The sequence below is a fragment of the Panthera uncia genome (assembly GCF_023721935.1).
Source record: "Panthera uncia isolate 11264 chromosome B3 unlocalized genomic scaffold, Puncia_PCG_1.0 HiC_scaffold_1, whole genome shotgun sequence".
Lineage (NCBI taxonomy): Eukaryota > Metazoa > Chordata > Mammalia > Carnivora > Felidae > Panthera > Panthera uncia.
Window position 1 is genome coordinate 25,194,474 of NW_026057582.1, and position 13,501 is coordinate 25,207,974.

The 13,501-nt window shown below is 54.0% G+C and overlaps 1 protein-coding gene across 2 annotated transcripts in view; it reads right to left on the minus strand.

Annotated features, from left to right (window-relative positions):
• Positions 1 to 13,501, minus strand: part of ESRRB (estrogen related receptor beta) — a 57,946-nt gene that overhangs the window by 8,314 nt on the left and 36,131 nt on the right. The window contains exons 3-5 of one of the 2 annotated variants that reach the window (XM_049612451.1): positions 10,212 to 10,322; positions 9,561 to 9,722; positions 706 to 975 (exon numbers count right to left, since the gene is read on the minus strand). In XM_049612451.1, coding sequence (XP_049468408.1) covers positions 706 to 975; positions 9,561 to 9,722; positions 10,212 to 10,322 — 543 coding nt within the window. Of the gene's footprint in view, positions 1 to 705; positions 976 to 9,560; positions 9,798 to 10,211; positions 10,323 to 13,501 lie in introns of both variants that reach the window. The other variant, XM_049612453.1, reaches the window with a different exon arrangement.

The window sequence follows — 13,501 nt, forward strand, 5'->3', positions numbered from 1 at the left end:
TGCCTGAGCGATCTGACTGGCAGATTCAAGGAGTGGCTATGAGCTGGGGGTTGATTTTGCAACGAGAGGGCCCTGGTTGGGGTCCTAGCTCTGACACCCTTTGACAGTGTGGCCCTGGGCAATTTTCTCCAAGCCTCAGTTCCCCCGTCTATAAAATGGGGTAAAAATCATGAGACCCTTGCTCACAGGGTTGTTAAGAATTAAGTAAGTTCACAGCTAATTTATTTAGCAGGTTCAACGCTTACTGTAAGCCCAGCGTGTTGTGAGTGTAACATAATGATGTACAAATAAACCCCCTCCACTGACTGGTGGGGGAGGGACTCTGTATTGTTCCCCTTTTACTGGTAAAGAATAGGAGGCACAGAGGGAAGCGACTTGCCCAAGAGGCAGAAGCAGGATTTGACTCTCAGCGACTGTAGAGCCTCCGTCCTTAACTGGTGTGCTGGGCTAGATAGCAGAGGCTCAGTTCGTAGAACGCCCTGCAAATCAAGGGCTCAGGAAGCACCTATCGCGGGCCTTGGTCACCACCCTTTTCTTTTAGCTCCAGGCCAACCCCTTGCACAACCTTTGGTGACAAGAACCTCCGGCATCTTCACGCCACCCTGCCTCTCACGGTGGCCCCGCTCACGAGCTCCGGGGCTGTGCCCCCCGGGGCCCAAGACCACCTCCGGAAGGTCCCACCGTGGGGCCCCTGCCCGCCCTTACCTGAGTTGGCCAGAGCCAGGGCCTTGAGTGTCACAAACTCCTCCTTCTCCACCTTGAGCTTCTTGTACCTGCGCACCAGCTGCAGGATGGCCCGGTAGAGCTCCAGCAGCCCCGCGAGGCGGGAGTGTTCCTCGTCCATGATGTAGTCCTCAGCATACACCAGCTTGTCCTCGTAGGGCAGCGAGCGGTACACGATGCCCAGGATGAGGATCTCCATCCAGGCGCTCTGCAGCAGGCTCATCTGGTCCCCGAGAGAGAGGTTCGAGAAGCCTGCGGGAACAGGGGGCAAGGAGGGCAGCAGCAGTCAGGAGGGCTGGCTGGAGGAGGTGGTCCCGGGCCCCGATCCTGCCCCTCCCTCCGTACCTGCTGAACTCCTCGTCCTTCCCTTGGCCAGTGAGTCAGACGGGGAATTCACGGAAAAGACTTATGTAATGAGAGCTCGGTCAATGTTGACAATTGTTATTATCACTCTTGTTGTTAGTTCTGTGCTATTTTCAAATGTCTGGAGAGGTTTTTTTTGGTTAATTAAATGTGTTTGTAATTGAAGGGGTTTTTTAATTCATAGGATCAAAAGGCGGCAGTACTGGGTCCCCTTCCCTCTGGGGACTTTCCAGATCCCTCTCTCTGCTCAACCAAGGGACATTTTGGCGTTTTAACGTTGCTGAGTCTCAGCTGTGTGTGCCGACCCAGGGGCCCAGCCGGGAGAGAGGACTCAGCTGTTCCCAGCCAGTGACCCCCTAGTGACCACAGCCCGGGCTGCTAAGAGCTCAAGAGCCCCCAGGGTCAGGGGGCACTTTCTCACAGAGCAGCCTCTCCTCCAGGGGTCAGACCCCTGCCGTCCTGGCCATCACTCTCCACCTAACGATGACCCAAGCCGTCCCGCATTCCGAGAGCTTAGAATCATGGGAGTTTCCCCCTCCCTGCTAGTAAGGAGGCTGACCCCAGCGCAAAAGGAGGTCGGGATGGGGATGGCTCCTGAATTATGACATGGTCTTGTCCAATGTGCTCGGGAGATTGCCTGGCCCTGAACCCTGACTCCCCATTTCCTAGCTGCAGGCTGACCGTGTGAAAGTTGTAACTGCCCCAAACCTCAGCATCCCCTTCCGTGAAATGGGTATAACTGTTAACACCTGCTTCAGACTCTCCACAAGGTCTAAATAAGACAACGATTATGGGACATACAACATGTTCACTGAGCTCGTACTATGGCTATTAATGATGAGATGAAAAGTCTTCATGTGCAAAATGAGAAGTGTCTGGAATTGCTTTATACATGTACTTAACTCAGGCATGGAACAATGAACATTGTTTCTTTTTTAAACTCTTGCCCATTGCAGGGCTCCAACTCACAAACTGTGAGATGATGACCTGACCCAAAACCAAGAAGCAGATGCTTAACCAACGGAGCCAGGCATCCCGGAACAATTAACATTTTGATCTGAGAGGAGGGTAGAGAAGAAGGAGCAGGAGGAGGAGGAGGAGGAGGAAGGAGAAGGGAGGGAGGGAAGAAGTTGATTTTTAAACTTCTCGGTCACTAAACACAAGGTGGTAACTTCGGCCAGAAATTCCAAGATTGGCTCCCACACGGACGCCGCCAGACTGACGGAAAGAAGGAAGAGTATCCATACAGCCATCTGTATGTACCATGCATCCTGGGCGGCCGGGTCTGAGTTTGCCCACGTGGGTCTCCGCTGCATTGGCCCCCTGGCACCTCACCCAGTGTGGGTGCGGCGCTGATGCGGGGGCTTCGAGGGTGAAGAGGTGGTTTTCAGACAGGCCCCCTCTGTTCCCTACACCGGCGGTGCCCGGCGAGCCTGACCGAGGGGTGATGCCTGTGGCTGTCGTTACTATTTTTGTTGTTATTAGCACACTACTGGCATGACTCTCTTCTTCCTTCTGGGCACAGCTGGAGGCCCGGGGTGGTCCTGAGCTTCTCGACAGGCCCATCGCTCTGGGTTTCCGTGGAGTCTGTCCCACCCCTCACTTGCCGTCCCCCGAGTCTAAAACCCACGGTCCCTCTCCATTTTCCAACCAGTGCGCGAATGTTCGACCTTAGGGGGCACTCCTGGGGCTCCTGGCTCACCACCTGGCTGCTGGCACCCATCAAAAGAGCTGAGCAATGACACTGATGGACGGGGCAGGCCTGGATTGACATACCTCCTTGGGGAGAGGGGTCAGGTGTATGCGTGCTGTCTGGATCCCAGCGTGAGAGGGGGTGTGTGGCAGCCTGTGGTGGCAGGGAGAGCCGGGAGGTAATAAAAGGCAGATAGAACGGACATCCAATTTCCCTTATCGGGCCTCTGAGCGGGAGAGGGCTTGGGCGACATTAATTAACAGATCCCAATCAGCCAGCTCATGAGGGTGTGTGCACGCAGGGACGTGGGGGCTGCACTGGAAGCAGACAGACCGGGAGGGAAGATGTAGGAGGTGGACGGGGCAAAATTAACAGACAATTGCAAAAAGGGAGGTGAGGTAAGAGCGAGACTTCTGGAAACGAAAGAGAAGGGACCCCTGTGACGCCCATCACGAAGGTACCATCACCAGAGGCACGTTAACAGCATCTTCGGTCTCTTCCTTCATCCAGCACCTCCTCACTGGGCACCTGCTAAATGCCAGGCCCTGTGGGCAGAACGGTGAGCTCCAACCAGAAGGGATCCCTGAGTGCAAGCGCTCACGGTCAGGAGGGAAAGGCATGCCCCGAGCACCGAGCTCTGCCGTGACCCTGAAATTGGGGCAGTGAGAAGAACAAGGGGGGTGGACGGCTCTGAGAACTTGGCCCAAACAAGAACCTGCCGAAGGCTTTGCAGAAGGAGACTTGGGGCTGAACCCTGCAGGGTAGGAGGGGCTCTAAAGAGGGTGGCGAGGGCCCCACTGGCGAGTACACCCAGGGTGTGGGAATGAGCTGCTGTCCCTCTCCCCACCCCCACTGCCAAGTGCCGGCTGGGACAAGGGAGATGAGCAGTGCATATTCCCAGCACAGAGCACAACAAATGCCATTGGACCCTGACCCCTAGGTGACAAGAAAATGGTCCCAAAGAACTCGCTGAGACCCTCTCAGTCCTTCAGCCACGAGTTTGAATTTCGGCACCTTTTCCCATCGTGCAGAAGCCAGAGACACAGGCCTGCCCTCTGGGAGGAGGGGAGCAGGTGGTGGGAGAAAGAGGACAGCGCCTTTGAGAGTTTGGGCCACCATCTAAGGATAGACCTAGGCCTGTGTGCGGACCTCTCTGCAGTGGACTTGGCCCTCGGCCCCTGACCTCTCTCCTTCTCCTTGAGTGGCTCCGAAAGGAGCTGGAAGGGGCTTTGAAAATCCAAATGTACTCTCCAAAGTGCTGAATGGTATATAGAGGCTGCTTCTCTTTATGCAAGGTAGGGGGGGAAATATGTGGTATGTCCTAATATTTTAAAAAGTTCAAATACTTTCTAGTACTTCAAAAAAAGACACACTAGAAGGAAGAACGAAATATAAAAACAGCTCTAGGAGGAAGGAGGGGAGGCGACAGGGCTGGAGGGGAAGCCTCTGTGTGCACACTTCTACCTAGTTTTGGTCTTTGAACCTGTCCATATTTAAGATGTCCCAAAATAAAACTAAATCAAGCATAAAACAAAAGGCATGCTTCCTTCAACCTGGAAATTCCACTGCTAGGAATTTCTCCCAGAAAGAAAAGGATGCACAAATACACAGAGATAAATGTGAAAGGGTGTTTTGTTCCATCAGTCTGTAATGGCCTCAAGCAGGAAACAACCTAAATGTAACTAATGTGATTCGTGTAATTACTACATAAACATAATTATTAGCTAAACGAATGGCACGTTAGAAGCCACCAGAAAGAATGAGGTAGAACTATTTTTGTGGGTGTGGAAAGACACCCATGAATGTAAGGAGGACTTAACTATTAAGGACACAGATGCCACGACCAGACCCTAGAATCCTAGCTCTGCTGACCACTGGCTGTGACGCTGGGTATGTCCACTCCTGTGTGCCTCAGTTTCCTCATCTGTAAAACGGGAATGATAATACTTCCCTAATGGGACTGCGTGGATTGAATGAGCTAACGTGCGGAGTACTCGGTACACTGCCTAGCACAAGGGAAGTGCTACCATGTTATAGAATTCAATGAAAAAAAGCAAGACATAGAGCAGTTGTTCTAGAATGGTCTCATGGTGGGGAGAGAACATACACACACACGTACGCACACAGTGGCTGTACGTGCACAGGAAATTCCCAGAAGGATGTTTAAGAAAGATGAGGGATCTGGAACTCCTAATTTCCAGCCCTCTGTCCCTGCTGTCATCTTTGGTAAAAGCACATACTCTTTCTTTTATTTAAACCCAGACCAAGGGCTGAAGCACTCCTCCCTGTCCTTCGGCCAAGCACCCTCCACGTCTGCTTTTCTGTGCTGGGCTGGGTCTCCTCCTCCATCGAGCAATTAGCAATTCTGGGACAGGGTGGCTTCCGGGAGAGGCTGGTGTGGCCCAGGCCCCTGGGCGAGAGCACTGCCCGCCGGAGGTCCTGCCCTGCCCCAGCTGGCTGTCCCTGCCCGCCTCCCCTCCTGGGGCCCTGCTGCCCACCCCCACAAAGTTGCTTTATCTGCACCAACTGATCTGATAACAGTCAGGATCTTCCCAAGCCCCCATCCCCCAGTGGTTTGACAGCATGAGCTCCTAGAATTTAAGGAAAAAAAAAAAAAAAGAGCACATAATTTGTGGCAAGTGGAGTTCATAATCTGTTAATTTATTATCGTTTCTGTCGACCTGGAGGGCCATTAGCAGAGGTAATAAAGGGAGATGTAATTATAGGATCTGAGGCCACTCCAGACACAGCTGCTGTCACTCGGCAGCCCATATTTCATCGGCCGCTGGCATTCTTCTCTCCCCAGCGAGAGCCAGACGGTGGCTACCTGGGAGCAGGGCCGCTGAGGAGCCCTCCCTGAGGAGGCCTCTGGGGGGTCCCCCCCGCAGAGGTGTGCACGTGTCACCCTGGCCTGGGAGGGCTCCCCTGGCTGGCGGAGCCTCCAGGCCACCTGGGGTGACAGGACAATTCATCAAGCGATACCCACTGCCTCTTAAAGGCTGCTGCCCCTTGCTCGAACCTGTCGCTCCCGGGGAACGAGGGGTGGGCGCTCTAAAGACTCGGGCTTATCCTCTGGGCAGCCCAGGACTTGGAAAGTTCAACTCCAGGTAAAAGCCTGCATGTGTGCGGGGTAAGGCCACTGCAGACGGACTGAAACAAAGGAATGGCTGCTATTCTGAGTGAGCCGCAATCAGCCCGAGCTCCCTAGGGAGCTCACCCGTGTGAAAGTGTCCTGTGTGTTCAAACATGTGAGTGAAAGCTGGGGGGGGGGGGGGGAAGGGGGGGGCTGCTGAGAAATGAGTTTTGTGCTCAAACGATCCTTCCTCCTGGCCAAGCGGGTCGCTCAGCGCCTGTGTACATATGTTAGCTTCTGGCCTGCAGCCTGAAAACTTGTGTTCGTGGCGCCCCGCTGCCCTTCTGGGCTTTTCCTCCATGGCCACTGCCCATCAGTCCTGAAGGCCTAGCTCAGCGTCTGCCCTCTGCCCCCGCAGCCCATGGCATCCCTCTGTCCCGTGGTTCTCCTTGCTGCCTCCTAAGTGTGCAGGAGATGGGAAACAGGGTAGAGGTAAAGGGAAACAGGCAGTGGGGTGGTAATATTGAAGCAAGTGTCATGGAGGTTCCTCATGGAGGTCTGGTCTATTTTTGTATGTTTAGAATTTCTCATGAGAAAGTATTTTGTTGGGGGCGCCTGGGTGGCTCAGCAGCTGAAGAGTCCGACTTCGGCTCAGGTCACGATCTCACGGTTTGTGAGTTCAAGCCCCATGTCGGGCTCTGTGCTGACAGCTCAGAGCCTGGAGCCTGCTTCCGATTCTGTGTCTCCCCCTCTCTCTGCCCCTCCCTGCCCTGCTCATGTTCTGTCTCTGTCTCTCTCTCTCAAAAATAAATAAACGTTAAAAAAAATTCTTTTTAAGGAAAAAGTATTGGGGCGCCTGGTGGCTCTGTCAGTTAAGCGTCCGACTTCGGCTCAGGTCATGATCTCACTGTTCCGAGTTCGAGCCCCGCGTCGGGCTCTGTGCTGACAGCTCAGAGCCTGGAGCCTGTTTCGAATTCTGTGTCTCCCTCTCTGTCTCTGCCCCACCCCGCCCCCCACTCGTGCTCCCTCTCTCTCTCTCTCACACACACACACACACACACACACACAAACATTAAAAAAAAATTAAAAACAAGTATTTTACTAAAAACAAAATTATCCACCTTATTTATAAATGAGATCCTTGGGGCAGAAATTAATCTACTTCTTTGTATCAGCCACAACTCCTAGCAAGAGACCTTACTCAATAAATGCATGCAAAGGCAAGTATGAAGTGCCCTCTGTATGCCAGGCTATGGACAGATACTGAGAGGTTAGCTCGTACTGAGTCATGAGACGTGGTCTCCTGTGCTTAAGGAAAGTGGGCTGGGCTCTGCTTCAGAGTGCTAACCTGAGCGGTCTTAAGGAACCTTCTGCTGTCCAGGAACCAGGATGGACAGGAGCTGACGTCAGTCCCAGGGTGGGGCCCTGGATTGCATCTACCCTGCTAAGAAACCTGGTCTCTTTCTGGCTCTCTCTCTCTCTCTCTCTCTAAAGGCCAGTGAGCAGGTCTTCAGGGGAGTTTTCTGTCTAATCTGAGATGGGATTAAGTCGATTAGTTTAAACATATCAGGCACTTGATATGTCATCGCCCCTAATATGAGGTTTACATGCAGTGGCAGGAGACGCTATTAATTAATTTTACCTTAAACACTAGAAGGTCAGGCCCAAATAATTCAGCATGCAAATTTATGCAAAATAGGCAAATTAGTGTTTCAGACAGACAAATGAGCCCCTATGTTTATTTTATTTTTTAATCAAAAAGAATCCAGCTCTGGACAAGGGAAAAGGAAGATGTGAAAGGAAGCTTTTAATACTATTAGCAAAGACAATGACACAGTCATGGTCCCTGCCACTTATCAAGCACCCACTGTGTGCGGGGGCTGGGCTGACGGCCCTGTACCATCTATTACGATTCCTAATTCACAGGCAAGGACACCGAAGCTCAGAAAAATGAGATCTCTTCACAAGGCCAGTAAGGACAGAACTTGGATCAGGGCTCGGGTCTGTCTGGATCCAAAGTCTGGGCCCCTAACAGCCACTCTGCTCGGCCCACCTCCCTCTTGGTCGGGCACAGATGGGAGATGGCGCTGGAGGGAGGGGAGACAGGAGAGAGGAACGGGTGCAAGGGAGACAGCGCCTCCTGGTTCTACGCCTCCCCGTAGAGGTGGCAGGAGAAGGAAGCGGTGACCTGGGGGACCGCCAGGCGCCACCCCTGAGCCATCGCTGGGATGCGATGGAAGAGGAGCGTGTGATGGCGGGGAGGGCAGGATGTGAGGGGCAGGGGGAGCTGTACCGGATTCGGCCCCGGGTCAGTGGAGCAATCCGGGCTGAGGTGTCTTACGCAGTGGCCTGACCCCACGTCTGTGCTGAATCAGCACAGGCCAGATTCAAAATTACTGAGTGTGTAATCCCAAGAGGCTGAGCTCCTTAGTAAGGGCATCCAGCTCAGACCCGCTGTGAGGCCCTCCCCGAGTCGGAACGCCAGGGGCCATCTGCGCAAGGAATGCTACGCTTCCTGCCAGCTAAGTGATACCAGCATCAGCTCCCGAGCCCTCGTCCGCAGGAAGACTCCTTCATATAGGTTGTGCACACACGCGTGTCTTCTATAAAAACATTCTGACTCCCCCCAGTCAACTGCGGGCCTTGGCATCTAAAGTCTCAGACACCTTTGCTACACCACCGTGCATGCTACATTCATTTTTCAGGGCCGGCAACACACACAAAGAGGACCTACAGACAGGAAGATAAACTGCCCCATGTCACATCGCTAGTAAGAATCCGAGTCCGTGGTGGATGACTGCCAGAGGAAAACAGGATGTCCCCACCACACTATGAGACAAGCTGTAGAAACCTTACGAGGCATAAACGGCACAGGCTTTCGAAAGCTCCCCAACACGTGTGTAATGCAAAACACGTGGGTATCGGTGTCTACAAAAATAAAATTAAAAACCAGCTTCCACCGTCTGTCCAGACAGAGGATGCTGAAGGAAGGGTGTGGGCCACACGCAGCAAACAGCCGTATCCGGAGTCCATTATCACCTGAAACGTATTTATTACATGCACCTTCCACGCCACCTATTAAGAGATGGGCCTCCCGTAAGATCAGGCAAGTGGCAATAGTGAGCCGGCAGTGAACGTGAACATGGACCACACATCACACTCATCCTTGCATTTCATCCTCACGGCAAAGCCCACGAAGGAGGTACTGCTATTATTCCCTGTTCACAGAGGGGCCGGGTGACCCGCCCAGGGTGACACAGCTAGTGAGCCGCAGACCCAGATGTTGAATCCTTTGAATCCCAGACTTTGACTCCCCAGCCCATGTTCTTAACCATCCAGTCCACCAGCCGCTAAAGCAAGAGACTCAAATTCTCTGCTGCATTTTCCCAGCACATTTCCAATAAGGTCTACAAGAAAACCCTTTGGCCTTGAAGGACTCAGAGAACTTGCTCTTTGAATCTCACCTATTGTAAGAAGCAATCAGCAACCCTCGAGAGTGATCACTGATTCTGAAGAGCCCCCAGCAGTTCAGGAACGTTACTGGACCTCCCAACACCTGCTTACCTCCAATCCCATGAAGAGAAAAGGAGCTCAGAAGAAAACACGGCTCCTGGGTCCCGGGGCTCCCATGCATCAGAACCACGGTGGTGGGGACAGTGGCTGAGAGTCCCTGGCTATACCACCCCCGCCTGGTCCTACGGGACTCACCTGGGATGTGCTTGGCCCAGCCAATGATGACCACGAGCTCCCTGTCTGCCAGGTCACAGAGAGTGGTCAGGGCCTTGATGTCGCCCTCCGGCATGCCAGGGGGAGGCATGGCATAGAGCTTGTCCGGCTCGGCCACCAGCAGGTAGGAGACAATCTTGGTCACTGCCAACAACCAGAGGAGGAATGTGAACGTTGGGGGAGGAGGGAGGGGCCGGGGTGGAGCCTGCAGTGGCTCGGAAAGAAAAGTTGGGTTCTGAGGAGTCTCTCCCTTCCCACTCCCCTTCTCACTCCACAAACGTGCTGGCCGTGTTGATTTGGGCTATTAAAAAATAGCCCTCCAAGGGAAGTTGCTGGTGACTTCTCTTGAGAGGAACCTGCTTTGAGTGGCAGGTGAGGGCGACACGTTCCGGATGCCAGGGCCCATGCCTTCTTAGGATCATGCTTCATTTGGAACCACATTCTGTAAATCCCACATGGAAAGGCCTTCCGAATGAAGCCTAAAGCATCCGACACCCAGCCGGCCACCAACGCCACCTCCCCAGGATCCACACTGTCTCTAGCCAGCAGTGGGAAGGTAGCATCTCCCCACGGGGGCCAGATGTCCCAGGTACCTATGCTGGCAGAAGGAGCATGGACTGCCCTGACACTCACATGGCTTTTTAGCGGGTGGAGAAATCTGTAAGCTCAGGTATGGGCTGCTCTCAGAGTCCAGCCGTCGCTTGTATTTCTGGCGGCCTCCACGCACTCGGTCAAGGCGCACACCTGTTGGGGAAGAAAGGGGCAAAGTGTCAGGCTGTTCAGCATCAGGGGTGTTAGCACTAACTCTGGAATCGCAACACTGGCTTCGGCCCCCACGACTAGATGGCTTTCCGCTGCCCCATGACCAGCTCAGCCAGGGAGTCCTGCAATCCTAAAACAACTAACGGTAATGACCCATCCCAGCTGTCCCGGGCCCGGCCCTGCCTCTGGGTTCAGCATCCTCCTGACATCTATCCCGAGCAACCCACAGCTTGAGTCTTTCGTCTCCAAAGAGAAAGCACAACGTAAGCACTCCTCTAGACGTTAGGGAAGGAAGACTCGTTATTTTAGATCTGCTGTGAATCCAGGGAGGGCTGAGTTGGCTTGCAAGATGGGAAAGGAACTCTCTGCCACTGGCAGGCACCTCCAAAGAACAAGAACAAGAATGTTCAGCCTTTTCACATAAGCAGCATCTGAATGGGTGTTCATTACAAATGTCAATTTCTGGGTCCCACTTTCAGAGACCGTAGGATGGAGTTCTACGGTCTGTCTTCTAGACTAAAGGGAGTGTGAGGACTGGTCCGGGCAGTGGTAGTACCCTCAGTAGCAGGGGCGTGGGTAGCCGTGGACCAGACTCTCCTGGATGGGGACGCAGGTGGTCCTGGCCACACCTGGAAAATGAACGTCTCAAAGTCTCCCAGCAGCAGGTGCAAAAAGCAGGTGTGGCCACTCCACACTGACATCCCTTCCCAGGATGAGGCCCGATCCTACAGAGATCTGCTATTTCCCTGGGTCGATACGGCCTCCCAGGAACCCACCCCACCCTCAGCAACTGCTGTCTAGACAGACATGTTCACACCATTTGACATCCCTCACCAGCCTGCAGGGTGGACAGGACCTCAAATAGGTTCCTCATCCAAAGGCACACAACCACAGACTGGACACCAACCTATGTGGCCTGCCCTGAAAAACGGGTGGGATCCAACAAATTAGCTCCAAAGTATGAAGTATTACAGGAAACAGAGCGGCTCCCTTAAGCTTACCATGAAACAGGCCTTGATTAAAACGCATAAAAAGTGAGAGAAAGTGGGGCGGCTGGGTGGCTCAGTTGGTTAAGCCTCCGACTTCGGCTTAGGTCACGATCTCACAGCTTGTGGGTTCGAGCCCCACGTCGGACTCTGTGCTGACAGCTCAGAGCCTGGAGCCTGCTTCGGACTCTGTGTCTCCCTCTCTCTCTTCCCCTCCCCTGCTCACACTCTGTCTCTCTCTCTCAAAAATAAGTAAACATAAAAAAAATTTTTTAATAAAAAATAAAAATAAAAAAGAGACAGAGTCCTGAGAGGAAGAGAGCTCAGTGGCCACCTTAGCCTCTGAGGTGACAGGTCAAGTTCAACTTCCTGTTCCTTTCCCCAAAGGTCAACAGCATCACCCTCAGAGTCCTAGTAGTTGATCTTCAGGGCACTTTCCCACTGCCACCTCCTCCTGCCTGTCCTCCTAGCTTGGCAGTGGTGGTAGCTCAGGCCCTTCCTGGGGAGAGGCCAGAAGGCAGCAATATGGGTGACCGAATGGAACGACGATTTAGATCCCATTCAGGCCAGGGGTGATTTGCTGGCTGTTTCTGAGGATGTACAGCTACTACGGTTAAGTCCCTAGGACGCGAGAGGAAGTTTCGGGGCAATGAGAGCCATAGAAAGTGAAATCACTTTGTTTGCTGAATAAGAGGGACCAGCCTTTCAACTGCTAGTTGCCCTAAGGGAACTGGGGTGGGGAACTGGCATGGTACCGTGCCCACGTGCTCCCAGTCAAGGGCTCAGACCTCTTCCTCCTTCAGGGCAGAGGGCAGGGAGGATGTTGTGAGCCACCAAGACAGATGGCCCAGGGGGACTCTATGTGGGGCCAGTCACTGCTCTGCATTTTCATCAGCGGCGTCCTTTTCACCCCCCGGTCTGACATTCCTGTACTTGATGCTGAACATGGCTGCAGTAAACTTTTCTGGGGGGAGACGGTCTACCCAGCATCCCACCCCTGTTTCCCGCTTAAAGGTAATTCCCCTATTGTGGGTCATCTCGCAGTGGGGGGGCCTGTGCCCACTCCAACTCTGGGTATCTAACTTGACCCTCTGGAGGCTGAAGCATGGGCTGGTGACTCAGGAACAGCTAACGGGAAGCTTTGATCAAATGGCACCAAAACGGAGGGGGAGAGCTGCTCAGGGCTGCAGCAGTGGTCAGCAGCGGGGGTGTGGGCACCCTGGGCCACACTCTCCTGGCTACTGCATCTCTAGTGCCTAGGCTTTCTGGAGCTTCCCTTGGTCCTTGTCTGGCTTCTCAGTGTGGTCCTTGAGCCTCCTGAGAAGCTTCCAGTGAACTCCCCTTCTGCTTTGAGGGGCAGAGCGGATTGCAACTGACCACGCCTACAGTTGGGTTGCCTTGGACCAGACCCTGTGACAAGGAGAGTTTATCTGGAAGGTGAACCCAGGAAGAAAGCCAATCACGAGTGTGTTCCTGAGTAGGTGAGCAGGTTACTGCTGTTGCCAGCTGAGGCTCAGCCTCCCTGAAGACCCTGGGAGACAGGGCAGGACACTCCCCAGTTACCCTGCTGCAGATGAGGGCCTTGGGGCATCCAACCGCCCCTCCTGGCAGTCACCAGCCCTTCCCGGACCGGGGCTGGGAAGGCTGTGGGGCCCAAAGCAAGCCCTGGGCACAGCTGCGGTCACCAGGAGGCAGTTCAGTCAGCATGCATGTGACAGAGCGCGGAGTGAAGGCAGGTGGGACACCGGCCACTGCCCTCCTTCTCAAAGGGTGGTCCAGGCCAGGCATCATCCGGGAGCTTGTCTGAAATGCAAATATGTCAGGCTGCCCCCTAGGAACAGGAGTCAGCACTTCAACAAGGTGACTCGGAGGCACAACGGTGTTTGGAAAGGGCTGCAATATAGCATCCTACAGACCGGCAGCGGCCCGGACCTTGAAGGGGACAGAGGAGGCCCATCCGGTGCAGGAGCTAAACCCACATGCTGGTGGGGCTCTGGCTCCCAAACGCCACCCCTCCCTTCTGGCCCCCTCAGTGAGGGCAGAAGGAGCAGGCACACAAAGGCAGGAAGGATGGCTCCTCCTTTGAAGGTTTTGTGGGGAAAGTCCTGTTTTCCTGACACCCTCCAGTGATACAGCTACAAAGCAGCCCCCCCCCCCCCCCCCCCCCCCCCCCCC